General features: G+C 33.2%; 1 protein-coding gene across 4 annotated transcripts; it reads left to right on the top strand.

Moving 5' to 3' along the window:
* Positions 1–578: 578 nt before the first annotated feature.
* Positions 579–25,059, top strand: LOC119836879. 4 transcript variants are annotated; one of them, XM_038362318.1, is made up of 17 exons: positions 579–721; positions 12,913–12,972; positions 13,389–13,544; positions 14,133–14,246; positions 14,593–14,739; positions 15,079–15,192; positions 15,792–15,838; positions 18,760–18,921; positions 19,325–19,459; positions 19,672–19,698; positions 19,867–19,902; positions 20,453–20,500; positions 21,466–21,498; positions 21,979–22,032; positions 22,776–22,926; positions 23,318–23,470; positions 23,910–25,059. In XM_038362318.1, exons 1-17 carry the CDS (start codon positions 661–663, stop codon positions 24,044–24,046), a joined length of 1,635 nt encoding a protein of 544 aa, XP_038218246.1. In that variant the 5' UTR covers positions 579–660; the 3' UTR covers positions 24,047–25,059. The 4 variants fall into 4 exon arrangements, with proteins under 4 accessions (XP_038218246.1, XP_038218248.1, XP_038218247.1 ...); XM_038362320.1 differs by lacking the exon at positions 19,325–19,459; XM_038362319.1 differs by lacking the exon at positions 21,979–22,032.
* Positions 25,060–25,770: the final 711 nt, after the last annotated feature.

The raw sequence follows: 25,770 nt of genomic DNA, 5'->3' as shown, positions 1-25,770 counted from the left end.
ATAATAAAAAAAGAGTTTTTGAAAGCTTATAAATTTTGGACCTTATTTACCAGAGCGATGAAGACTGATAATGGAAAAACGGTTAGACATCTAGTAGTACAAAACCTACAATTTTACGCTATGAATAAGTAAAAAAAGTAAAAAAAAAACTCCAAGGTTTCCTAATTTAATTCATGTAAGTGTAATAAAAATATTAAAAAAACGAATACCTACGTCGTTTGTCAACATAGATAAGTTAAAAATAATTAAAAATAGTGCGTGAGCAATTAAGCAATTGATCGCTCGTAAACTTAAACACGCGTTTAATTTGACAATATTATTATTGCAGTCACATCGGGGGTCATTAATAGTGATCCCGGCCTATCAGTATTTTTGATTACAGATCCACAACGCATTACATGAGTTTCGAACTATTAACTTTATCATAATTATAGTGTACAGCTTTACAAACTTTCGTGCGCTTGAATAAAAATGATTTGGACGAAAATAGCCCATCACACCCTTAACTTTAGAGCGAATGTTCCGAAAACGGAAGCACTACAGCTTTGCGTATTTGATCAGTTTAATTGTAAGCAAAGTAGGATCAGTAGTGAGAAAGCCGTGGTGGGAGGTGGACGTGTTGCAGGATTTATTGTGTTGTGTGTTTAAGGATTGTGTGAAATGAAGTGGTTTCTTGCGGTCGGCCTTTTCCTTGGTTGCGCGGAGCTTAGCCGGAGCAGCGGTAAGTCTACCCACTTATATACAAACATACAATCTGAATTATAAAATAATTTCGTATAATTACCTGTATTAGATTCAATTGTATGTAATTGATAGTTATTAGAATCGATTTGTTTTAATTTATTAACTGTTTATCGATGCTCCGACTTAAGCATCATCTGAATGAGATTTAGTTTAAATAAATTAAGTTTGGTCCTGATGTAAGTGGCATTAATAACAGTGTATTTTTTGAAATTATCAAATACAAACTTAAAATCTTGAAAGAATTCCCACTTAAAAAACTATGTAATTTTAATAAATAAAAATATAAATTTACGTAACGCTTATTAGTATTATAAAGAATAAACATCGTTTAATATAATATAACGGACCGACTTATTATTTTGTATGTTTGACTATAAATTTCCGCACTTACGTTCAAAAAGTTTTATTAAAGCTTATTGAGGTCGAGTTGCTGGCTGAAAGTAGGTAAATATTATTTAAAATCTACAATGTAATAGGTTTTACAGCTATACCGACTTTCGCATAGTAATTAATTATTTATCCTATAAATAAATGCTAAATATTATGAGGATATTTGTAAGCAACAACAAGTGAAGTGAACCGGTCTTTGTGAAACTTAATTATTAGTTTTTACTAGTTTGTAGAAAGGAGAATTTATTGCAATGTCAGCCACATAAAATACATCAATTAATTTTATTTTTTTATTTTTTATAGAATTGTTTCTTATATCTTCGAATCGTTAACTTTTATCTGATCAATAATTGGCATATTAATTAATTAATATCGAACAAAAAGCTATTAATTCTAATATATTGAAAGCTTAGAACCTATCCTACTTCCTACTAATATTATAAATGCGAAAGTTTGTAAGGATGTGTGTGTGTTTGTTACTCGTTCACGCAAAAACTACTGAACTGATTGCAATGAAATTTGGTACGTAGATAGCTGGACAACTGCAATAACATATGAGCAACTTTTTATCCCGATATTCCTACGGGGTACGGGCTTACGCGGGTGAAACCGCGAGGCGCAGCTAGTAAGATATACATATGAAGAAATGTATCGCAATTGCAGTAGTTTCCTTTTATTCCCGTTAACGACTATCTGTAATGTTTAATTACATACATATAAATAAATGACATAAGAAATGTACTAAAGAGTTTTTGACAGGATGGCGGCAATATATTGACGTCAGTCAGATTACTCCATCTCTATCTACTTTAAAGTGAAGCTCTAGAAGAGTTAAAAGAAAAGTAGTTTATTATATAAGAAAAATATCCTGAGCAATTCGAATCACTTCTATCACCCCTTCTGAACTATTGCTGTTCATGATGATGATGATGAAGTGATGCATGATCTAATCAGTGCAGTTATCTTGGTCTTACCCAGTAGTTTATACCTTGGTGTCTTCTTAGTGATACCCAGACAAAGAAGCAGGTCTATAGCAACCAAACTAATTTTAGTACTTCTGAAAAAGCCCAACACAAACGGGTTATACAGTGGCCAAATATAATTTAACAAGAAACGAGTCTTCTACCACCTCATAAGTCGTGTACAGGTTCGCAGTTTCTTTGCCAGATCAAGATTGATTTTGATCATCCAAGTTGAATTTGAGAGCAACAGTTTTAAGTCTCAAGGCATTTTGGGGTCTATAGTCTCTGGCTTAGACTGCAACAAGTTGGCATTGCTAAGTTAATTTCTAAGATATAAAGTACAGACATCTAGAAAACGAGTTATGAAATAAACTTGAGCTGCGCCTGGTACATCTAGGTATATAAATAAAAATTAATAGCCGAATATGTTGCTAAGCGTAAAACTCGAGAACGAGTCGACAAATTTGGCTAATTTTTTTTACGATTTTATTAAGGCACAAGGAATCTTATGGGGAGAAAAAACGTACCACGCATGAAGCTGGGGCGGACTGCTCGTGTATGGTAGAATTTTTGGTTTTCATATATTCTGGGTTCTATGTTTGGACATTGGACATCGTTGGAGACTCGTAGAAGATTAGAGTGCATGTTTTAACTGTGGATTTAAGGGGTTCTTTGGCAATTTGACAACAGTCATTTGTTTTAGATTATTTGAAAATTAATATTACTTTCTATCTTCTATAATCTAACAGACATGTTATATTAAATTGCTTTAGCCTTGACTCTATTTGGTCTTACTGAAATGCTATATCGAAACCGAGATATTTTATACCGATGAGGGTAGAATGCTGCTAACGTAAAGGTTCTGAATGTTATAATTCGCAAAACGCAATTAGTTTTCATCTGGGAATTTATCAAACTAAGCTTATCAGAGAATGGTCTTTGCCAGTGGATTTTCGTACATAAATAAATATAAAACACATTTGTTGACACGAAATCATCAAGTACAATTCTCAAATGATCCACTGACTACCTTACTAGTTTAGAACTGAGTTTCGGTTGTCCGTGGCTTCTCGCTTTAAATTTTGTTACGGTAAATTATTTGTCTAATTAATAGAACAAAAAGTAAATAAATGTGTAAGTAAAGTCTTAGTATTTTCTTGTTTGATTTTACGCGAGCATTATACAATTAGAAATTTAAGACTTTTTAACGGATTTTAAATGAAATTTATTCATTTTTTTAGTAACCCGACGCTTCGAACACTACAGCGATAGTGGTAACGGGGAGAGTGAACGTTTAAAATCCGTTAAAAAGTCTTTAATTTCTAAAGTAAAGTCTTCTTTGATGTAAACCAAATTGATCCGGAATCTCGATCCTACGTGCTACGTGCTAGAATTAATGCATTTTTTAATTGTCTTGAGAATAAGATGATTTTGATTGTTTTAATTGTCTTAAGAAAAACCTTAACATATTTTGATTCGGATTAAATAATGACTGCACTAAGCCTTGAAGTAGGTACACAATATAATTATTGTATAAATAACTGCACGTGACTGTCAAATAGTGGGACTACCCCAACTGAAGTTAAATACAGCAAAAAATGTTGTCACGGAACTAATACCTGATTGCATGTTTGCGTGTTTTATAGGGCTTTAATCGGTGTAATTGTTTAATAAGAGCTTATGAATATTTTAATTGCAATCCAGCTAACCTTGCGAACTGACTCAGGCTTCAATTTAGTTTAGAAATTTCACCAACTTTTATCCTTTAAATTAAGTTTAATGTGGCAAAAAATTTCTTCATTATTATGTATTCCATGATTTAATCATACCTTGCCGGTACCAATTATAATGACAAACTAACATAATAATATGATAACTAGATAAATGGTGTAATTATGAGCTTTCAATTAAGGATGACAATAAGGCTATTAAACTGTGGGAAACAAAGTTTTCCTTGATGGCATTGTCTAAGGATATGGTACTTTCTTCTGTGATCATTTATTGTCATTATTTAATTTAATTTATAGCTGATTGCAAAGATTGTCGTGATATCAATTAAATATTAAATAAACATCGCAATTAGTATACAATAGTTTAACCTTTTTAACATGCTTTTATTAGTTTCACCTGTATGTTTATTTATTTGTTTCATGGACTTTTCATTTATGTCAACTGTTTTTGTCAGTTCTGTGTTATTATTATTATTATTTTTTATAAATTGCCTACCAAGAAAAACTTTTTAATACCATCCCAGACTTTGCCTTAAAAACGTAGATGATGAAATTTTCTTAAAATAAGTTTTCCTCATTTCTACTTCGTTTCTATCAAAAGCAAAAAACTGATAGTGGCTTGACTCGTTCGTCCATTTTCCTCTTATTCCATAGAAGGTTTGCAATAATTAATTCAATATATTGACTCTGAATGGATGAACATGTAGTTATATTTACTTGAAGTTTATATTAATTTTAATTTTAAACGCAACAAAAATGAAGGAGTATTGAAATAAATAAATGAAATGAATTTCCAGATAGATACGATAATCGATAAAGCATAATGTTTTTTCAATTGACTTTTTGATCCGTATCCCGTAGGAATATCGGGATAAAAAGGTGCCTATATGTTATTCCAGTTGTCCAGCTGTCTACGTACCAAATTTCATTGCAATCGGTTCAATAGTTTTTGCGTGAAAGAGCAACAAACACACACACATCCTTACATACTTTCGCATTTATAATACTAGCTGTGCCCGCGGTTTCACCCGCGTAAGTCCGTATCCCGTAAAAATATCGGGATAAAAACTTGTCTATATGTTATTCCAGTTGTCGACCTGTCTACTAACCAAATTTCATTGCAATCGGTTCAGTAGTTTTTGCGTGAAAGAGCAACAAACACACACACATCTATACAAACATTCGCATTTATAATACTAGCTGTGCCCGCGGTTTCCCCCGCGTAAGTCCGTATCCCGTAAAAATATCGGGATAAAAACTTGTCTATATGTTATTCCAGTTGTCGACCTGTCTACTAACCAAATTTCATTGCAATCGGTTCAGTAGTTTTTGCGTGAAAGAGCAACAAACACACACACATCTTTACAAACATTCGCATTTATAATATTAGTAGGAAGTAGGATTATTGTAAGTGATCTACCTAGAATTAGTGGTTCCCTCTTCAGAAAGACCATATAAAATCTGCATCCAAATCTATTTATGCCAATATGTAAAAGCTCAATTTTTATGTAAAATTGTCAAAGGACCTGGAGGATCACCTGATGGTAAACCGGTACCGCACATGAATATTTGCAAATGGATTTGTGAAATGATCAGGGATATGGAAAGAACTGACTAAAAGCAAATGGAAAGAATGGGAAGGGTACAGAAAGGAAAGAAGGGAATTTACATGCTAATATTTCACGCTGATCTTCTACGGCCCAATTTGTGCTGAAGCCTTTAGACGGACACCCATATTTGACTGCTCCTCTTAAGGCTTACATTAAATCTACTTTCAATACGGTTGGAAAATGGCATTTACTCTTCATAGACACTTCATAGACATCTCTCGTCTCTTCTACTTTGCAGAAAAATATGAGATCTCTTAAGGTCTGCCTAAGGGACAATATTCAGAACTCACGTGCATACCTTTTTTTTAACGAGGAGGAAATCTTCAAAAGATACTCTAGCTTTGGGGGAAAAATAGAGCTTGTGGGATTTCTACCCACTAAAACCTCCTCGGTGGCCAAGCTCAAAGCATAATAGCAGAGATCCCGGGATCTCCAATGGAACACACCAGGATACTCACATAGCTAAAATCAGTTCATAGCTAAAATCTTTTAAAGGAAGTTTAAGCAGTAGCGTAACAGTGACATCACATGAATACGTGACCTTTGATAACGAGTGACGTAGCCCACACATGTGCTACTGGATATCACGCCATATACTGTGGGACATTATTTTATCCCGATATCACCATGATCAACATATGTCCATTTTTAAAACCGCAGAAGAAATGACTAGCTATTCAAAGTATACATTTTCTTGGAAATTTAACGAGGATTTGTACTTGTAGTCAAATCTTTGATAATGAATAGATCTACTAGACGCTCGTCCCGGCTTCGCCCGGATATTAAGATTCCTGTCTTATCCCAAGGGAGCATTTAATTGGGATAAAAAGTATCCTATCACCCAAGTCAGCTGATACCTTGTCTGTATACCAAATTTCATTAAAACCGGTAGTTTCAGCGTGATTAACGGACAAACATCCAAACAAACAATCTTTCACAATTATGATATTAGTGTGCCGCAGATATTATTAGATTTGACTTCAAATCTGTTATTTCATTGTCAAGATAAATATTACTCATCTTGAGAGACCCCGATTCTCTACAAATATGTAATATTTAAAACAAATATAATGTAATACATGGTAAAAAGAGTTGAATTTGTAAGCTTGTGACGTTGGGGATAACTTTGGATGTATGGGATAATCTCTGGATCTACCGAACAGATTTTAAAAATCATTTTACCGATATTAAGCCACGTTATTTATATATTTCAAAGGCTATATATTATTTGATTTTTGTCCCGGGAGATTCCAAATAAAATTACCTATGGGTTTTATTCAATAACATCCAAGTCATATCGGCACAAATACGTATCCAAACACGAAAGCGTCAACAGATAAAAGCTTATAAAAATAAAACCAGTTTTGTGTTTGCAAATTATGATAATGCGTTATATATTTTATCGAGTCGTATAGTTTAACAGTTATTAAGGAAAACCGTAAGAGAAATGCAAATTAAATAGAACGTTTACATTGGCGAAGCGGATCCTACTGTACCGTTAGAGGTTCAAGCTTGCGCCTTGCATGACTATTCTGTGTAGGGTTGCCAACTATGGGTTTTTAATTATTGTAAATGGCAATAGCTAACCAGGCAGACTTCGTCCTGTCTTACACCAAATATTTCTATTGAAGGAACCCCTGTTCATATAAAAATACAATAAAATGTCGAAATTGTTTAACTGTTTACAAGTGAAACATCGGTATGAAGGATAGGTATCGGTATGAAGGATAGGTATCGGTATGAAGGGACATAGAAATAGGAAGTGGTGGCTCACAAAGCATATTTATTATGAAGAAAAATGTATTAGATTTTGTGTATTAATGACTTCCCACCACCATCAAACTGTATCTAAACTAACCAAGCATTTGTATGTTTGTATGTATATTTGTAAAATTCTTAGATACACCATTAGAAAGATGCATCTTCACTGAGAGACATAGGCGTACATATGTAGAACGAACGAAGTCCGGGCGGACCGCTAGTACTTCACGACATAGGATAAAGCAAAGTCGCTTTCCGCCGACTGTGTTTCTGTATGCTTACATCTTTAAAATCACAAAACAGATTTTGATGGGATTTCTTAATGGATATATTAATTCAAGACGAATTTTGTGTAAAAACACAGAAAATTAGAAAGGGGTTTTATTCAGAATTTATCGCGTGCGAAGCCGCTGATAAATTCATTAATTACCAATTGATTAAAAACCAAGTAATAAATAAGTTACAAAACAAATAAACTACAATAAATCGACGACTAAATATAACATTATACGGGCGTATTTAGAGAATATTTAGAGACTGGAGCCGGCCAGCGTGTCAATGTATCTCTTATCGAAGGTAGACTAAACATTGTATTGAAAATAATCTTTCCTTTCATTCACATTGGATGATTGGAATCTTGTATATAATTACATGCGAATTCCATTCATCTTTTCGACGCTATAAACTTTAAAAGCACGATTTTCGTTTGATCTACACGTAGGCATGGTACGCCGGCGGAACTGAAGGAAAGAAATGCTATTTAATTCATAAGAAAAAGAGTATTAATGTTCAGCACAAGCCATTTTTATCTTTGTTTACGTCAATTATGAAATTACCCTGCGCATTCCGAGCTATGTTTATATCATTAAAATATTATTCTATAAACATACAACGTTAATGTAGCTTGCGATGATCAATGCGGTGATAGGAATAGCTTTCAACTGGAAATATGTAGTATACAGTATGTTATTACGTATGGTTTATAGCATCATAAGTGATCTCCACGTTTGACGCATTGACACCTTATCAATATTGCAATCTAGAAAGTTCGGTATTACACAAACAGGATTTTTTTAATATTGGAATATTGGTATGACAATTACATACGTCATATAGGTTCTTAGGAAGTCATTTATATAAAAAAAATATCTTATTATCAGGATTCATAAAAAAGGTCCTCAGTCTGGCAGGATACAGAAGGCTGATCACCTACTTGTCCGTAAAGAAAACCGATCAGTGGTACCGATGATAATAAGAATTATAAACATTTACCCCATGTAATCCTCGTGTTCCCTTATAATCATATAAGAGAATATGATTATAAGGGAACACGGGGGACACTACATTTTTTTTTATTAGGTACTAAAATAGAAAAATATTCCTATCAAGGATTCACTATAATGAATTTGAAATAACCTAAATTAATAAGTGAAATTAATAAGTGGCGGTTTTTAATCCTTGGTTAAAATTTATACATCGAATATTAAAATCGTCTATGTCATTTCCCTATGTCATTTCTAGGGTCTCAAACTATCTATGTATCATAATTCATCCTAATCGGTTCAATGGTTTAGGCATGAAGAAGAGATAGACAGAGCTATTTTCGCATTTATAATATACTAGCTCCGCCCCGCGGTTTCACCCGCGTCCGTAGTTCATATCCTGTAGGAATATCGGGATAAAAGTTGCTTATATGTTATTCCAGTTGTCCAGCTGTCCACGTACCAAATTTCATTGCAATCGTTTCAGTAGTTTTTGCGTGAAAGAGCAACAAACGCACACATATTCTTAGAAACTTTCGCATTTATAATATTAGTAGGATACTAGTAGGAAGTAGGGAACACACATTATTAATACACTTCTTCAAATGAATTCCTCGAAATATTGCATACAAACGCAAACCCAACATAATAATCGTAATCAAAGAATAGAACGTACACTTTAACCTTATTAACGAGTAATATTAATTTACAAGTAAATCGATAACGGATGAAGTCATACGCTATTTGCTTGCCCAGTGCGTCATATCCGGTGATGCCTGCAAGGGTTGAGTTCCGAGAATATTGTGAGGTTAATCCAGACCTTCGGTTTTTAAACATATTTGAATTTTTATTTTTAATTTAAAACCTTCTGTGATATCGTTGCCAGAGTAGAGTTATTTAATACACCTTTAGTTATTTACTTTCTCAATCCCGAAGAAAATAATATGAAATGACACGGTAAACCTATTCAGAGAAGTCAGGTATGTTTCTATGTTATGAAGAAGAGATCGAACTTTCTATTAATGTACGACGTAAGCATATTTCTAGTTGTTTCATTTTAAAAGGAATATTTACGATTCTTCGATTAAGAGATTAAAGGCTTTTTTTTCACGAATTTTGAATGCGATTTATGCATTACTAGCTGGTGCAACTTTATCCGCTATATCGAGAAATTTTAACGTGAACAAACTGAAGAAAAAAATACTTTTCTTCACGAATTTCCACATATATCGTTCATTTCAACATCGAATGTTCCAAATCTCTAATATTTTAAAGGCAAAAGTGTGCTTATTTGTTTGCCTTTCTATTATGTCGCAATATTTTTAAAACATATTTTAAGATACGAGCTAGAAGGTGATTTAGGCTTTTTTAACTGGGGGTTAAATGACTCATTCCCATTGGAAATTCTTTTGAATACGCAGGTGAAGCCGCGACCCTAGTAGTAAAGTAAGTAAAAGTAGAAAAGCCTAGTATACCCATAGAAAGATACAGACGCTTTGTAAAAGGTGCAATGCTTTTAGATCATCAAAAATAGTATTATTTCTGAAACATCCGTCTATATTTGAAGATGTCCAGAATGCCGCTAATATGTTTGCCTTCACTTAATAGAATGGCGTCAGTTAGTCTCGCCGCCAATTAATCAGTAAACGACAATTTTACCAACAATTGCGACCTAAAAATAGCCACTTTAAAATAGACGTTGAGAGACAATAAGTGCTCTAAGTATGAGCTAAAATTTTCATGGCGAAAAGTTTTTATGAGTGCTCAGTGTTATGTGGGAGTCGAGCAATCTTTCGCATCAATTGGTCCTGTTCGCACCGTGAAACAGCAGCATGGGCAATACTACTATGTTATGTATAACCTTTTTCTTACCCTTTACAGTCCTTTCATTCCTTAAATCAATCCTTTCAATCTTTGCCATCTTTAATATACAAAAAATAAGCCTCAGATATCAATTTTTGTTCGCAAATTGATTGCCTGTTCATAAACCGTTCATGGAAACTGCTGCTTTAATATATTTTCATACATCTTATATTAATTATGTTATTAACCCGACGTTCGAACACTTTACAGCGAGTACTTCAATGAATAAATCGCGTTTAAAATCCGTTTAAAAGTCTTTAATTTCAAAATGTATTATATATATATTTCAAAATACTCGCGTAAAATCAAATACAAGAAAATGCTATCTTAGAAATGCTTAGTCGCAGCTATATAAAGACAACCAAAATACGATTCCTAAAATTTGTGCATTTGAAATATTACGCTCATGAACAACGATGTGAAATATAAATGATATTAGTTCTTCGATTTTCTTATATATATTTAAGAGCATGGCTTATTTGAACAAAATTCATTATCTATAGTAATCATAACACTAATTTTAATTCATAAATGCGTTGAATGAAGTCGTTATCAGGTCCTTATCTTTGACCCGAGTTACTAGAATCGACGTTCATTTTCCGTATGTGTGTGTGTGTGTTTACTACGAAACGCATAATAAGCTTAATGCTTTAATATTATTGTTTGCACTTTAATGGTTGATTACGATAAAGAATACTTCATCTATGGTAATTCGCGTTCTCAATACAAAGATTGCATTTTTCATATTTTCTTTCATCGTTTCATTTTCGGTTCTGGCAATATGTTGACTGTATAAGTTGAATGGAAATTTGCTAATAATCAAATTAATGGAATGTTTAGTTTACATTTAACAAATAAATAAGGGGGCGTCCATAAATTACGTGAGACGATTGTCAGGATTTTTTGACCTCCCCGCCCTCCACAAATCTCATGTGAGATTTTTTGAAATGTATTTTGACTATGAACCCATTGGATTTAAGAAAGAGAAAAAGAAAATAGTTAAAAATATCCGTCCGCTGGATTTAATTGGATAAATAACGAATACTAATATATCAGGTATTGCCATATGTTAATTCTAGAATTAATTTTTACTTTAACTAAACTTTATTTTCACGGTTTTCTGTAGAAAAAAAACAACCTAATATTTATTAAAACCCCGCCTCTCCCCCAAGTGAGATTTGGAAAGATTATACTTAAACACCTCACGTAATTTATGGACGCCCCCTAACGATTGGGAACAGAAGATCGGCAAGAAGGAATAGTACCGTATTATTAGTACCTTAGTATTATTTAATTTTCACTACATTCATGGAACTTCACAATAAGTAGGATCTTAGGCAATTGAAATTAAATTTTTTGCACCAATGTAACCGTCTAAAGGAGTAAAGAAAGAAACTCAATTATATAATCTCCATAAGTGATTTGTAACATTGTTTAACTTATTTGGGTATTCCAGCCAAAGCGATAACGCAGGGGTAATTATCGAGACAATTGTTTCCCGCTATTAATAGAACTGCAATAATTGCGAAGGCTAAAGGGCAACTTGATGATCAGTCGCGCTCTGCACGTCGCCCGAAATGTTATAGATGGAGAGCCAACGCACAAAAGTAGTACTCGTATTAGGAGCTGTGTTAAACATGATAAATTTAAGGATTATATAATACTAGCGCCCCGCGGTTTCACCCGCGTAAGTCTGTATCCCGTAGGAATATCGGTATAAAAAGTTGCCTATATGTTATTCCAGTTGTCCAGCTGTCTACGTACCAAATTTCATTGCTATCGGTTCAGTAGTTTTTGCGTGAAAGAGCAAACAAACAACACAAACACACACACAACCTTACAAACTTTCGCATTTATAATATTATTAGGATTCATATATACAGAACATAACAACAGTTCAATGATGTTGAAATCAAGGAGAGTTGACAGCGGTAAAGATAATGTATAGACAAGCTCTCAAAACACTGACGATTTGATGATTGAGTTTACGTTTCGTCCCGGTCGCCTCAAAGAGATTACTATCAAGTGTTAAAGCTATAAACTATACTGTATTTTTTCACATCATAGTATACCAAATTGTAGTATTAAAGAGTTATAAATAAATAAATAAATAATTAATTGCTTAAACAAATGTATCAATAAGATCTTATTTAATATATAAAGAGTCATTTTCTTTAAACCAATTTGAGAATAAGAGAATATAATTGTTATTACAATCAAATGTTGCATGATGGTTCAATGACTGCAGGATAGGATAAAACTAAGTGTTAGACTTGCAACAATAATACTAAACATATTAGTTTTAAGTTTATTTAGCTTCATTAAATTGTGCATGTATATTAAAACGATAACAATGAATACTGCTATTTGGTAAAAAAAGATTCTTTCTTGGAATTTGCTTTCCATCTTTCAAAATACATATATTCTTTGATGTATATTTCTTGCCTTTTAAACTCGTTCGCTCTTGGTCTATTGCACGTGAATTTTGACACAGATAATAAAATGACATTCCATTGACAGACTCTTAAATAAAAACAATATTAAACTATCAGATGCTTTTATATTATATGTCCTCAATTATTTTTTTCAGCCATAAGATGTAAACCAGGGGACAACGACAATTCATGTATCACAGAATCTGCAGATCAAGGTAAATAGGAATTCACTTTAAACATTGTTTATACGCAAAGCATTAATTTAATCAAATTTTATGTTAGTTCCTTTTTTAAAGATTAAAAAATTTCAAAAAAGTTTTTACTGTCTGATATATAAGTTCTTATTGTGCGTTTCTACTCTAGACTAGATGTAAACGATTACGAAAAGTTCAGTTAAGTTAGTATTCTTAAAACTGAGAAGATATATGATTGTCTGAAACAAAATATAGTGCTGTGATTCGTATAAATCGATCATATTAATAGCACAAAATAAATCTAATTGTCTAGGACTATCTATCTCACCTTACCTTTACCTTTCCTCATGCTAGTTGAGCACCACAATCTGTTTTTACTTTAAAAGAGTTGAAAGGATATTTCTAACTCAATTTATACAATAAGTCATTTGTTTCAGAGTTAAAATTACCTGATTTAGTAACGTACATAGAGATTGGGCCAGAGACAGAATGTCGGCATGGCAGTGTGTGGGACAGTAACTGTCACACGTGCCGTTGCTCAGAGATGGGGCGGGCGGTCTGCAAGAGACAAGAGGGTTGCGACAAGGAATATGGTATGTTTACTATACTATACATGTATAATAGATAGGTAGGTATAATGTATATAAATAATGTTACATATGCATCAGTTCATTTTCCCGAAATGTATGGGCAGAGTTGTAAATATTTGCCATTTCAACCGTTGTACCAAAAAACAAAAAAATTAAAAAACGTAACACGTTCGTTTTTTAATTTTGTTAGATACTCGCTAACTCCGTGGATTTTCAACAGATAGACGTGATTTTTTGTATTTGATAGGAAATGGTTATCATTTGGTCCCATTTTAGAATCTAGAGTGGTACCTCCCCCAGGATTGTTGGTGACCTGTTTAGTATAAAATTATACTTCTTTATTTACAAGTTACCGTGAATAACTTTCAAGTATACTGTATTACTTTGTAGTACAAGAGAGCCTAACTCATGTAACGTTTGGTATCTTGTTCGAATTCTGTATAAAACAGTTGGCTAGCTCCTCCGTCTTCAACCGACTTAACCCCTCCATATTGGAGGGGGTTCTCAATTCGATGGTGGTTTGTTTTTTGTTTAATAGTTTAGTATCTTAATTGACGTAATAAAACTTATAACTAAATTTCTAAATTCCAGGTGAACCATTAAGGTGCAAACCGAATACATCATTCAAAAGAGCCTGCGGCACATGCATGTGTCTTGAAAATGGGGTCGGTCTTTGCTCGATGAAAGAATGTGTGAAAATATCAAGTGAGTTTTTTTTTATATAAATATTTGCCTTTCATCATTGATGACATATAACAGATTAGCTTTGCCGGTTCCACCTGCGAGCAGATGGAAGTATTTTTGCAGCTTATTTGTTATTCTGGTACATAATTGACGATTTTTGGCGATTTAGCTTTTGTGATGTAGTCACAGCCAAAAATCGTCAAAATGCGCTCAGTAGTTTTCGCCTGAAGGAGTGACGAAACGACCATAGATTCTTACAAACTTTCGCGTCTATAGGCCTTTAGTAGGGTCTATGTTATAGTGTAAGTTAAACGTTAAAACTTACTTACAGAAGAAGAATTACAGATTTCTATATACAATATTCCAGGACGTCCAATTACTACGAAATCCAAGGTCCCTTTCGGAAAGGAATGCTTGCCCGGCACAGTGTGGACCAGTCGATGCAATGACTGCAAGTGTTCAGAGACAGGGTACCCTAGGTGTACACACAATGACTGCCCAGGACAAGAAAACGGTGAGTTTACAACAATTGTCTATCAACAATTGTCCGCAGTAAAACTCTGCCTTCGCGTGCATTAGGCAGAGTTTTCTAAAGAGCGATTCAATGGACTTTGTACATTATTTCCACCAGATACAGTGTTAATTTCAATGAACATTTTACACAACGCCGCACAAACATTATTTGACGGTCCTTTAATAGAGGATTGTAACTATAATTGTAAAAGTACATCAATATAAGTTGATTATTTTAGCCATGCCAAATAATACGTTATGATATTTTATTTAGAAGCGTGTTTAAACGATACTTCTTGCCGCTTCTTCGATTTAAACTTTATTTACGTACGACTTTCAGAGCCAGAGTTGCTTTGTGAGCCAGAATCAATATGGAACGATGATTGCAATTCGTGTTGGTGCACGTCTGACGGGATAGCGATGTGTACGAGGATTGGCTGTCCTATAAAGCAGGGTAAGTATCATGATAAGGAATTCATCAGGTAAAGGGATTGTGTAGATGTGTCTCATTCAATTAAAAAAAGCCGTTTCAAAATTGGAACTCTTTAATTTACTCTTTAATACGCTGTTTTGAATATTTAACCATGTAACTAGATATTAGATAGATATAAAACGGGACAGTTTAATCAATAGCCTAGGAAACGTCTGATTTGACCAGCTGCTATGGGTTCGATGGCTACGATGGATACATTACTTGAAAATAACATTCACGATAGTGTTGGGAATGAAGAAAAAAATGGAAATCTCAGGAGAGATACTTTCATTATTGTGCTGGGAAAATGTTTATTTGATACAATTATTAGCCTGTATTTAAAAATAATGAATATTTTATTGGACAAAGAAACATAATTGCCATCAAATACACAACACATACCACCAAAGCAATTCAATAGCCGGCCTCATCGCTAAGAAGCGATATCATCCAGGCAATCATCATAGGATTGAGGATTTGATTACTGATAGTTATTATTAATTTAATGAGCTAGCAAATGGCCTTTGAATGCCCATAAATGTGATGTAACGTTAACGTTAAATTAACTCATTGCAAATCAGTTGCAGATTGGAGTGGGGGATCAGTGAAGCCAAAAATTGAGAGCCCCGTAAGTATTTGTAGTGATATCGTTATCATAATATACATTTCGCTATTAAAAATGTTTAGCACATTATTTTCTTTTAGAAATTAAAGACAGTTTCAGTCGTTCAGTCTCCCCATGACTATCGGGTGTCCATGTGTGGGTGACCATGGGTTCGAACCGTCGGGTTAAATAATATAATGATTAAATCGCGTTTAAAATCCGGTAAAAAGTCTTTAATTTCTAATCTACTCGCGTAAAATCAAACGCAAGAAAATACTACGTTATTTTCTGTTCATGTGAATTTTCGTGTTGTAGCATAATATTATGCCCATCTATTTTTATTGGATCTCGGTTATATCATTGATGATATTCTTTAAAACACATTTAAATCACCAGCACCAATTCTCCCATACTTTACCACCCATTTGTGTTAATTTCATCGTTATTTTGGTGATATTCATTTACACGTCTATTTTTTTAAAGTTTCACAATTACCTTTGAATGCCATAGAACCAAAAATGAGTTTTATTCATTCATTATGCGATTCATATTTTCCGGTTTTGCTAAAGTGATTAACAACGCCATATTTTGGTGATAATTGGTATTTTACCTGTGTTTTTTGTTGTTGTCGGTGATGGGTTTTCATATTGTGTTTTCATTTGTGATAATCTACGTATCACTTGGTAATGGTTATCTGTGGAGAAATGTGAGTATTCATTTAACATATTTACTGTTTATTCTTTGCTGTTCTTAAATGTTGAATATCTTAATGTTTTATGAATGATTCATCTATTATGCTCTTTTGTTTTGATTTATCAAAAGTCTGGTATAATTTTAAATGAATAATATAAGAAAAACACGATATAATAACTATTAATAGAAATATATGATTCTCGACTTATGAATTGAAGAAACATACAACGATATAAGTTATCAAAAATTGCAGGTTTTCAATAGATTTTTTCACAAACACAAGCACAGCATCAAAAAGCGATCCCGATGCGAACCAAATACGATATTTGAAGAGGATTGCAACAGATGTCTGTGCAGTGCTGATGGTGAAAACTTCGCTTGTACTCTAAAATTGTGTTATAAGCCTAAAACAGTTGGAGAAGTTAATGATACTCAGGTTGGTAAACGGAAATTATGTGAAATTTAAATTTGTGATACACTATTAGTGGGGGTTAGATAAAGCTTTTCCTGGTGAAATATTAGAATTGAATTGACAATTTTACAATTAAACGAACTTACCTAAAGCGAAGTTGTATTGTAATTATACGACAGGCTTGATCCAAAATGACCATTGCGGGCGTGTGATATTATACTTATATATCTATCTTAGGTATCTTACCGTTAAGGTAATATCTAGATCTTAGGATATTTATAAATAAAAATCTTGATACTTGTCTATTTATTTTTCGTTCAACTAACTTCCATTTCAGAGCGGTGATTTATCAGAGCGAAACGGGACGTCACATAAAATCAGGAAACGAGCAGTTTGCAAACCGAACTCCAAGTTCCGAATCGACTGCAACGACTGCGTCTGTCAGCCCGATGGCCAGAGCTACTCGTGCACTGCAGAAGACTGCGAGCGTACAATAAACGATGACGTTGAGGTTTTCAAATCTGAAGGGGTAAGTTAATAAACCTCCTCTGGGAAAGCTTCTGGGAATGTTAGGGCTCTAACTGAGATTGATACTGGTACAACACCAGTCTGACAGTTTACACAAAACGCCATTTTATGTAATACTCATCATAGCCACATATAATACCAGTTTTAGTCGAACAAACAATAGACACAATGACATTATTCGGTTCCCGTTTCTCTGGTTCCCATTGTATTTTATATCTCTGATTCTCATTCAGATCAACTGCACCGAATTTAAATCGGTTCAATTGATCTAGAGATTACACCCCACAACACAAGAAATACACAAACTTTAACTCTTCCATAATGTTAGTACAGATTTATCCACTTGCCAAAGCCCATTAAAATGCGAACGTAACTCCGTCTGTCTGACTCTTCTTCACGCCTACACCACTGAACCGATTTGAATAAAATTTTGTACAAAAATATTTGAGATCCGAGGATCCATAGGATTTATCTCCAAATACCAAGAGAAGGCTAGTATATGTATGCTACAGGGTCCCGACCACATAGAGCGGCACTCAGTCTGCAAGCCCCGTGGCATCTTCTATATGGGCTGCAATACTTGCCGATGCAATGTGGATGGCAGCAACTACGCTTGCACCAACAAACCGTGTCCGTTGCCTGATGACGTGGAAATATTCAGCGAATTGAAGGTAATCGGCTTTAATATTCGTGTCTTGTAAAGTTTCATTAAAATCCATTCAGTGGTTCTTACGTCAAAGAGTAACGATGTCCATCCATCCATACTTACAAACTTTCGCGTTTATAATATTAAACGATTGGTTTTATTTGACTCATATTAAAGGCATTTATTCAAAACATTTCCTTGAGCTATTACTTTGTATATTAGAAACTGTGTTAATTGAATTAAATTTATTGTTTCAGGATATGAAGCCGATTATACCATAGCACATGGGCATGAACTTAAGGCAGGATCGAAAATGACATCGAGTATTATATTGATTAAATGATTTTGCATTTGGGATGTTTTATTTTTTTCTATTATTACGGAATTATATTTAAAAATATTTTTAAAAACATTTATTCAGTTACATGAATGAATCATCGAATGTGCTGTTTAAACATTTTTTAACACAACTTGGGTACAATAATTCCTAATAAAACATATGGAATACAAGCTTGCTCATACAATGACATAAATAATGATTTACTTTATAATCCATCATTATTACCATTTAATAATATAATATATATAACAAATTTTATCACTATCATTTGAAATGTACACTCACACATGCATTCTAACATGTATCATTCCATTTCATTTCTATAGATGTCGAAGTCGAGTACAAACACAACGAAAGCCGTTATTTGCGCGGCAAACCGCATGTTCATAAAGGACTGTAACACATGTTGGTGCAACGAAGACGGCACGAGTTTCTATTGCACACGAAAATCTTGTGTTAATTTGTTTGAAGAAAAAAGCGTTATCAAGGTATGATCATTCATGTGAAGATTAGTGGCGGATTTATTAATATTTTGAGTGGTTTTACAGATATAAAATTATTGCGTTATCTGTCAAAGTCATCGTGACCCATGTTACATAGTCTGTGACTGTTCTTACATGTATAGTGGACACAGGGAAAATTTCAGCTTTTATGACTTGAAGATCTAGCCGTCGCGGGCTCTTGGACCATAAAGCACTCGTTTTCTTGTTTATATCAATCTGATTTGTTATATCCGTTCTTCAAATTCAAAAACGTTACGTTGTTTTTATAAAAATTCTGACAGCTAAAGAAATAAATCCGCCACTATTGCATTATGTCATTCTATTTTCATAAATGTCATTTTCCATTGATTAACATTTGTCATTACTGTGTTACCATATTCTCGAACAGAATTTGCCCACACAAACACAAGTATGTCGTCCAAACAGTGTGTATGAAATGAATTGCAATACATGTTATTGCAATTCTATGGGTACGTCATCTCATTGTACTCGGCGTGGATGCCTCCCCGAAGAGATTACTAAGGTTTGTTACATATGGCATCCCTATCGGTGATGGTTTTAACAACATATAAGGTCGTTGTTACGCAAAATTCCTGGCGTCTACTTCCCTAAACGTTATCAGAATTTCGGCTTGTTTTTTTCAGTTAAAAGTTTAAAATTGGATTTAATAATAAGGTGGCGGTTTGATATCATTTGAAAATGATAACATTATTCAATCACATTTTTTCTTTTCAGAGTTCTGTCAGAAGAAACTTTACAGAGGTAGGTAATCACATAATCAAATAAATTATATATAAATAATTTGTTAAGATTATCGTTTTGATACTATTGAAAACAAATGATTGACTTCTTTTAAATCCTTAAAGAATAAATGCAATTTAATTAAATTGATTATTATTGGAATACTTACATTTTTTTTTATAATTACAGACACTCAAAACTCCTGTTGGATTTAACGACACAACGGTAATAAAATATTAAGATAAAATGCTGTTTAGTATTATCATAGTTCGTAGTTTTCTAGAGATAATTGGTCAAGTTTGTTTGTTTTTTTTGAATCGCACACGCACACGCAAACGCACAATCACGTACGCACACGCACTCTTCCTGAGTACTGCTTGACCGATTTAAAAAATTTATATCAAATTTGGATATATTTGCACGTGATCCCTACGTGGTATAGGCTAGAGGCAAAGCCGGGGCGGACTACTAGCAGCTACCATATAGTACTATTGTATTTCACGATACAACTGTAAATAAAATAATATTTTTAATAAAAAAGCTAAACCGCTTTCAAGTGCCAGGATTAGACTAATTTAAATTGGATACCAGCTTTCAAATATAAAGAAAAACATAAAAATGGGTTCACTTAGGAGAAAGTTATGAGATAACCACGAATAAATGTCGAATTGATAACCTCCTCTTTTTTTGAAACCAGTTTAAAGTTATTTTGAAGATAAAAAATATTAATAATTAAATAAATTATAATAACATATTTATTTTTTTATACTTCCAGATTACAAAACTGCTTTCCGAAATTCCAATTAGAATGAACGACACAGAGGTAATAAAAAAATAAGATAAATTAGTTAATTATTATTATTTGTAGTTTTCTAGATCATGGTCGCATTATGTATTATTAATGTGGGAGTCGAGCACGCTTCATCACGAATTGGGCCAGCTCGCATCGGGGACATGCTATTGTATTTCGTACGGTGAGTGGGGAAACCGGAGTCTTATATCCTTTTCCTTACCCTTCTCAGTCCTTTCCTTTATTCCTATAGTCAATCCTTTCTTAATCCCTTCCCAATTTAAAGTAGGCAATCCATTTATATCCTCTCCAAATGTTCATGGGCGGTGGTAGGCGCTTACCATCAAGCGACCCATCAGCTCGATTGCCGACTACGACATAAAAAAATACATAATTTTTGTTCTATACTAAGAATACAAAATCAAAAACTACTGTGTCGGTTTAAACAGTTATTTCACCGTTGGATATTTACGTATACGATAGTTAGGTGCGTTAGGTTTACGTATACGATAGTTAGGCTAAGGATATATGCAATGGGGCTATTAATTGATCCTCTACAAAACAATTAGTAAAAATAAAAATAAAAAAAATTCACAGATAACTTTCAGCCAAAACATAATTTTATTTTTCATACTATATGTAAATATTACTATAAAAATCTGCACTTATACTTTTAAGAAAAGACTTTTGCAGTTTTTTGTTCCAAATTTGTCCGTCCGTCAGTCACTAAGATGTTTCTTATGAATAATGTATTTGTATTAAGAAAAATAAAAAAGTCGATGTCAAGCAATGGTTAGCACAGTCATAAATTGGATGAGTGACCAATTTTTTGCAGCTCGCACCTGACCGATTTTTATTTTAATAGATATAAACCAATGTAGTCTTGGCTGCTTAAAATGGTCATTAATATTCTCTGTTATTTGATACTTTTATATTGTATTTATATAGTGTGTTGTATGTTATTTATTTTAATAATTTATCATTTTCTATATTTTAAGGTGCCATTAAGGCTGAAACGAGCATCATCGCAGGTAATCAATAAATCACTATATTTTTCAACTACACATATACTTTATTAATTGTATTCAGATGAAAGGCGGTGAGATTAGATAGTATTTACATCACTTATAGCTCAAGTTCGGCTGAGCTACTTTTAAATTTTCACATGGCTTGGAAAAATAACTGTCAAATATTTGAAGAACGGACAAAAAAGTCCACCCAGGCGGAGCAGGGGCGAACATCTTGTTTTAATGATTTTTTTGCCATAAGTGGGAAACTGAACTGTTGGTTCTCCTTATGGTAAGCGATCACCACCGCCCATGAACATTCGCAGAGGTAGCGCCTCTGGGAATGCGCTGCCCACTTCTATAAGGTTAGGAACAAGGATAGGATTGACGACTGGAAAGAAGGAATGGGCTGGAAAGGGTGAGCAAAAGGTTACGGACCTTTTCATTCTTAACGATTTTCGACATTACAATAATAGCAAATCCATAGTAAAATAAATGTTACAGCAAAAATCAAATCCAGATGACACAACGCAATCAAGGGTTACTCCAAATATAAAGGTACGCCATGATTTCGAGGCGCCCTGTCTTCGTTTTAGTATCTGGCAACACACAAGACTATATCACCCCTTTCAAATAATTGAAAAGTTTTCGCTATAGTAACACTAGCACATGCACTCCAACACAAAGATGGCAATTGTCCAACTATGTGGTATCACTGCATAAAACTGCCTGTATCACGTAATTAGATATAAGAGCAAATCAATACACTATTTCTTGTCACATGAATGTCTATAAATCAATGTTATATTAACAATAACTAGGTATCTGAAGTGTAGGTGTACTAATGATATAAATTAAAAACCACGCACCTATTAATTCTTCCATCCCGTTGAAAGTTGTAGTTGGGTTGAAAATACAAACAAAGCTAAAACCCTATTTAATAGTTAAAATGTGAAAGTAATTCTCTCTTCTTCACGCCTAAAACTCTGAACATATTTTGATGTAATTTTGTAAAAATATAGTTTGAACCCAAAGAAAGAACATGGAACAGTTCTTATCCTAGAAATCTCACGGGAACGGCAGCTGAAAACCATGAAAACGCGGGCTAAGTCACGGACGTAAATAGTAATACTTCTCGAAAACTACCAGTGAATTCCGAAAAACGTATTCTAAATTATATTTAATTTATAACATATAATGATAAAAGTAATTATTTCGAAGTGTTTTATTTTTGATCATCCGATGTGAAAACAGTGGTTTTAATATAAAGCAAGATATAACGCGTGTGGTGTATCCAGTAGGGGACGCAGAAAATCTGCAAGCCCGGCGTTGAGTTCAGGATGGACTGCAATAAATGTTTATGTGACAATGAGGGACAAAACTTCTCCTGCACCAGGAATGACTGCGCCGCTTTGAATAGCAACGGCAACGGAGGAGATAGGGCTAAGCGAGGTCTGAGTTTATATTTAAATATCAACATTTATATATATTATTTAAATCAAGCCCTCATATGAAATTAGATTATGGGAAAAGTTCCCTTAATAGTCATGTCAAATTGTTATTGTAAATCTATCCATTTTTAACTCATCTCATCATCAATGATATGAGATCATTAAAATAGTGATTACAATTAGAAATTTAGTTATACGCATTTAATTGAAACGAGTTTTTAAAAAAGGAGCTTTCTCGTTTTTATTTCACGTCAACATTATACAAGAAATGTGAATCAAATCCAGTTCAGCTTCGCATAACAACAGCTAATCCATAATATGAATCATCATAGTAATGTTCAGCTTATAGTTACTATTCTCCTAATTTGTATTTTAAATTTATTCCTTTACAGAAGTAAAATCTCTAAATCAAACAGACTGCACTCCCGGCAGTGTATTTGAACAAGGCTGCAACGTGTGTCGATGCACGTCAGACGGCAACCACGCTACCTGCACCATGAAAATGTGTCAAGAGGAAAGCACAGATAACGATATAAATGCACCAGGTGAGAATTATAGTGGAAACAGTTTGTATGCTCTTTTAACAAATATCGCAAAAAGTCATTTTGTTCTCACAATGTTTTAATTTTTTGGTATTTTCATTGTAATTGTTTTAAGATTTCTTGATCAAATGTTAGTTTAGCTAACAGATATTTATTCTATGTGATGGCTAATTTGGCAATATGTTAGTGCCCTATCTTTTTCGTCACCAGTCCATTCCTCTTTTCCCGTCGTCAATTATTTCCTTATCCTTTATCCGTTAAAAGCGGGCAACGAATTTGCAGCGACCCTACCACAAATGTTCATGGGCGGTGGTGATCGCTTACCATCAAGCGAACCATCAACTCAGTGCCTTCAATATCCATGTTGTTTATTTCTCGAATTGCAGAATACCACAAGTCGTCAGCAAAGAAACCCTTAATAAACTGTGTCTAATATTTCCAGAATCCGACCCAAGTTTTCGTTGCAACCCAGGCGAACAGTTCAAACGCGGTTGCAAGGATTGCACGTGCTCTGCTGACGGAAAGAGCGTTTTCTGCACATTGCGCCTTTGCGATCAGGACATGAACCCGTCGCTGTAATGCCTCTCTCCCTTTTCAATCCAAAGTAGATGCATTTATTTGTCTCTATCGCTTCAAGAACAACTGTAATTTATACTTATTTAATGTAATTTCGTACTGTATTTTGTGTTTTGTAAAGGTTTCGTGCGGGAATTGTAAGAACTATTCGAGTAATACGAAGAAGGTCTTCGAAGACTGTTCTTCTATTATATTCGCTATTTTTGTCAAATAGTTAATCAAGACCATCAACACCAGTTATCTTTGCTTTTTGTAGCAATGATAATTGTCCTTTCAGAAATCTTGAAATATATTGTCATTAAGGTATAGTTTCGTATTATTGCATTGTTGTAGTGACTACTTATGTAATAGACAAATTTAGTTGCATTTTTCGTTGCAGTAACATTAAAATGTAACGTTTTTATTTGCTAAGTAGGTTTCATTTTGCGTCTTTAATTTATATAACAATATTCCTTTATTTAAACGGGCTGGGCCTCTTAAAACTTAATACAAGATTTTAGAATCTATAATAGTTTTTCGATTGATTTATTTGCTTATCATTGGATACGCGTATCTTTTAAAGTGTTTCTTTGTAAGTATTAGCATACATGTAATCCTTTTTTATATGTATGGTATTAGTTCGTAAGAATGGTGTTTTGTTTGTCAATTTTACAGCAACATTTATAGTATTTCAAACGATGTTAAATAAGGACTTATTTATCCATACTTATTCGTAATTATTTAATAGTTTATAGCGATAATTATAAGTAAGGAGGTTTTTTGTATGTATACACCAAAATTTCGATATATTGCTCTCGTTGAATTTAAAATGTAAACAGGATTTCATTGATCACTTCGATTTAAATATGGATTTATTTCACTGGTTATACGTTTCAACTAAATTTTTTAATAACTATTGCTAATTTTTTGTCTACAAGTTGTTTTCTTTTCAATTAGTAGTATTTTCACATTGTATTACCTAATACGTAATTAAACTTAAAGTAAAATGATCGTATGGATAAACTATTATAATTATGTATGTGAGTTTTATTTGCGTCCTATGAACCTTATCAAAATCTGCCTCATTCCTTGTTGAGTTTGGTATGCTTTACACTATATACTTAATGTATAATTTTTTTTTTAATGATTTTTGAGTCAAGTTATTTTCTGCCCAATTGTTAATTAATAATTTAACTTTAAATCGGGTTTTATCTCTAATTGAAGTCTATAATTAGAAATAATAAAATTAAGATCATTTAAAAGCACGTAGGAACTATAATTTCAGGTTATTAAATGCGTAATAAAAGGTTTTTTAATCAACGGTCTTTTTATGAGAAACAATTTTAGGCGATAAATCTTTTAATGCGATACGTTCGATCATAACATGGCGAGTAATTCAATTTTATTTACACTTCTCGTGATTTGTATTATATGTAACGTTCAGGCCATATTATGTAAGTATTGTTTTAGCGAAATTGTTTTGTATTTCTTCATGACATTTTATTACGTTTCATATAATCGACAAATATGAAATATATTTTGAGTCTTGTTTGGAAACATCCAAAATTTTTTGGATTGGATTGGATTGTGCTTGACAATTTTTTCTTAGGAAAGCATAGTATTTTATAATATTATATCAAACTAGATAAACTGAAATCGGAAGACGATCTGAAAGAATTTTATTTTATTTAACCACACTGCGACTTTGAAAACTAAAAATTTTAAATGCATAAATTAATCGAATAATT

Source organism: Zerene cesonia, chromosome 26 (genome assembly GCF_012273895.1).
Source record: "Zerene cesonia ecotype Mississippi chromosome 26, Zerene_cesonia_1.1, whole genome shotgun sequence".
Classification (NCBI taxonomy): domain Eukaryota; kingdom Metazoa; phylum Arthropoda; class Insecta; order Lepidoptera; family Pieridae; genus Zerene; species Zerene cesonia.
This window is presented reverse-complemented; position numbering and strand designations above follow the sequence as displayed.

Coding starts and splice junctions, on each gene's coding strand:
- LOC119836879 (XM_038362318.1), top strand. CDS start 661: ATGAAGTGGTTTCTTGCGGTCGGCCTTTTCCTTGGTTGCGCGGAGCTT. Junction 14,740..15,078: donor CTGCCCAGGACAAGAAAACG/GTGAGTTTACAA, acceptor TACGACTTTCAG/AGCCAGAGTTGCTTTGTGAG. Junction 21,499..21,978: donor TGAAACGAGCATCATCGCAG/GTAATCAATAAA, acceptor TAAATGTTACAG/CAAAAATCAAATCCAGATGA.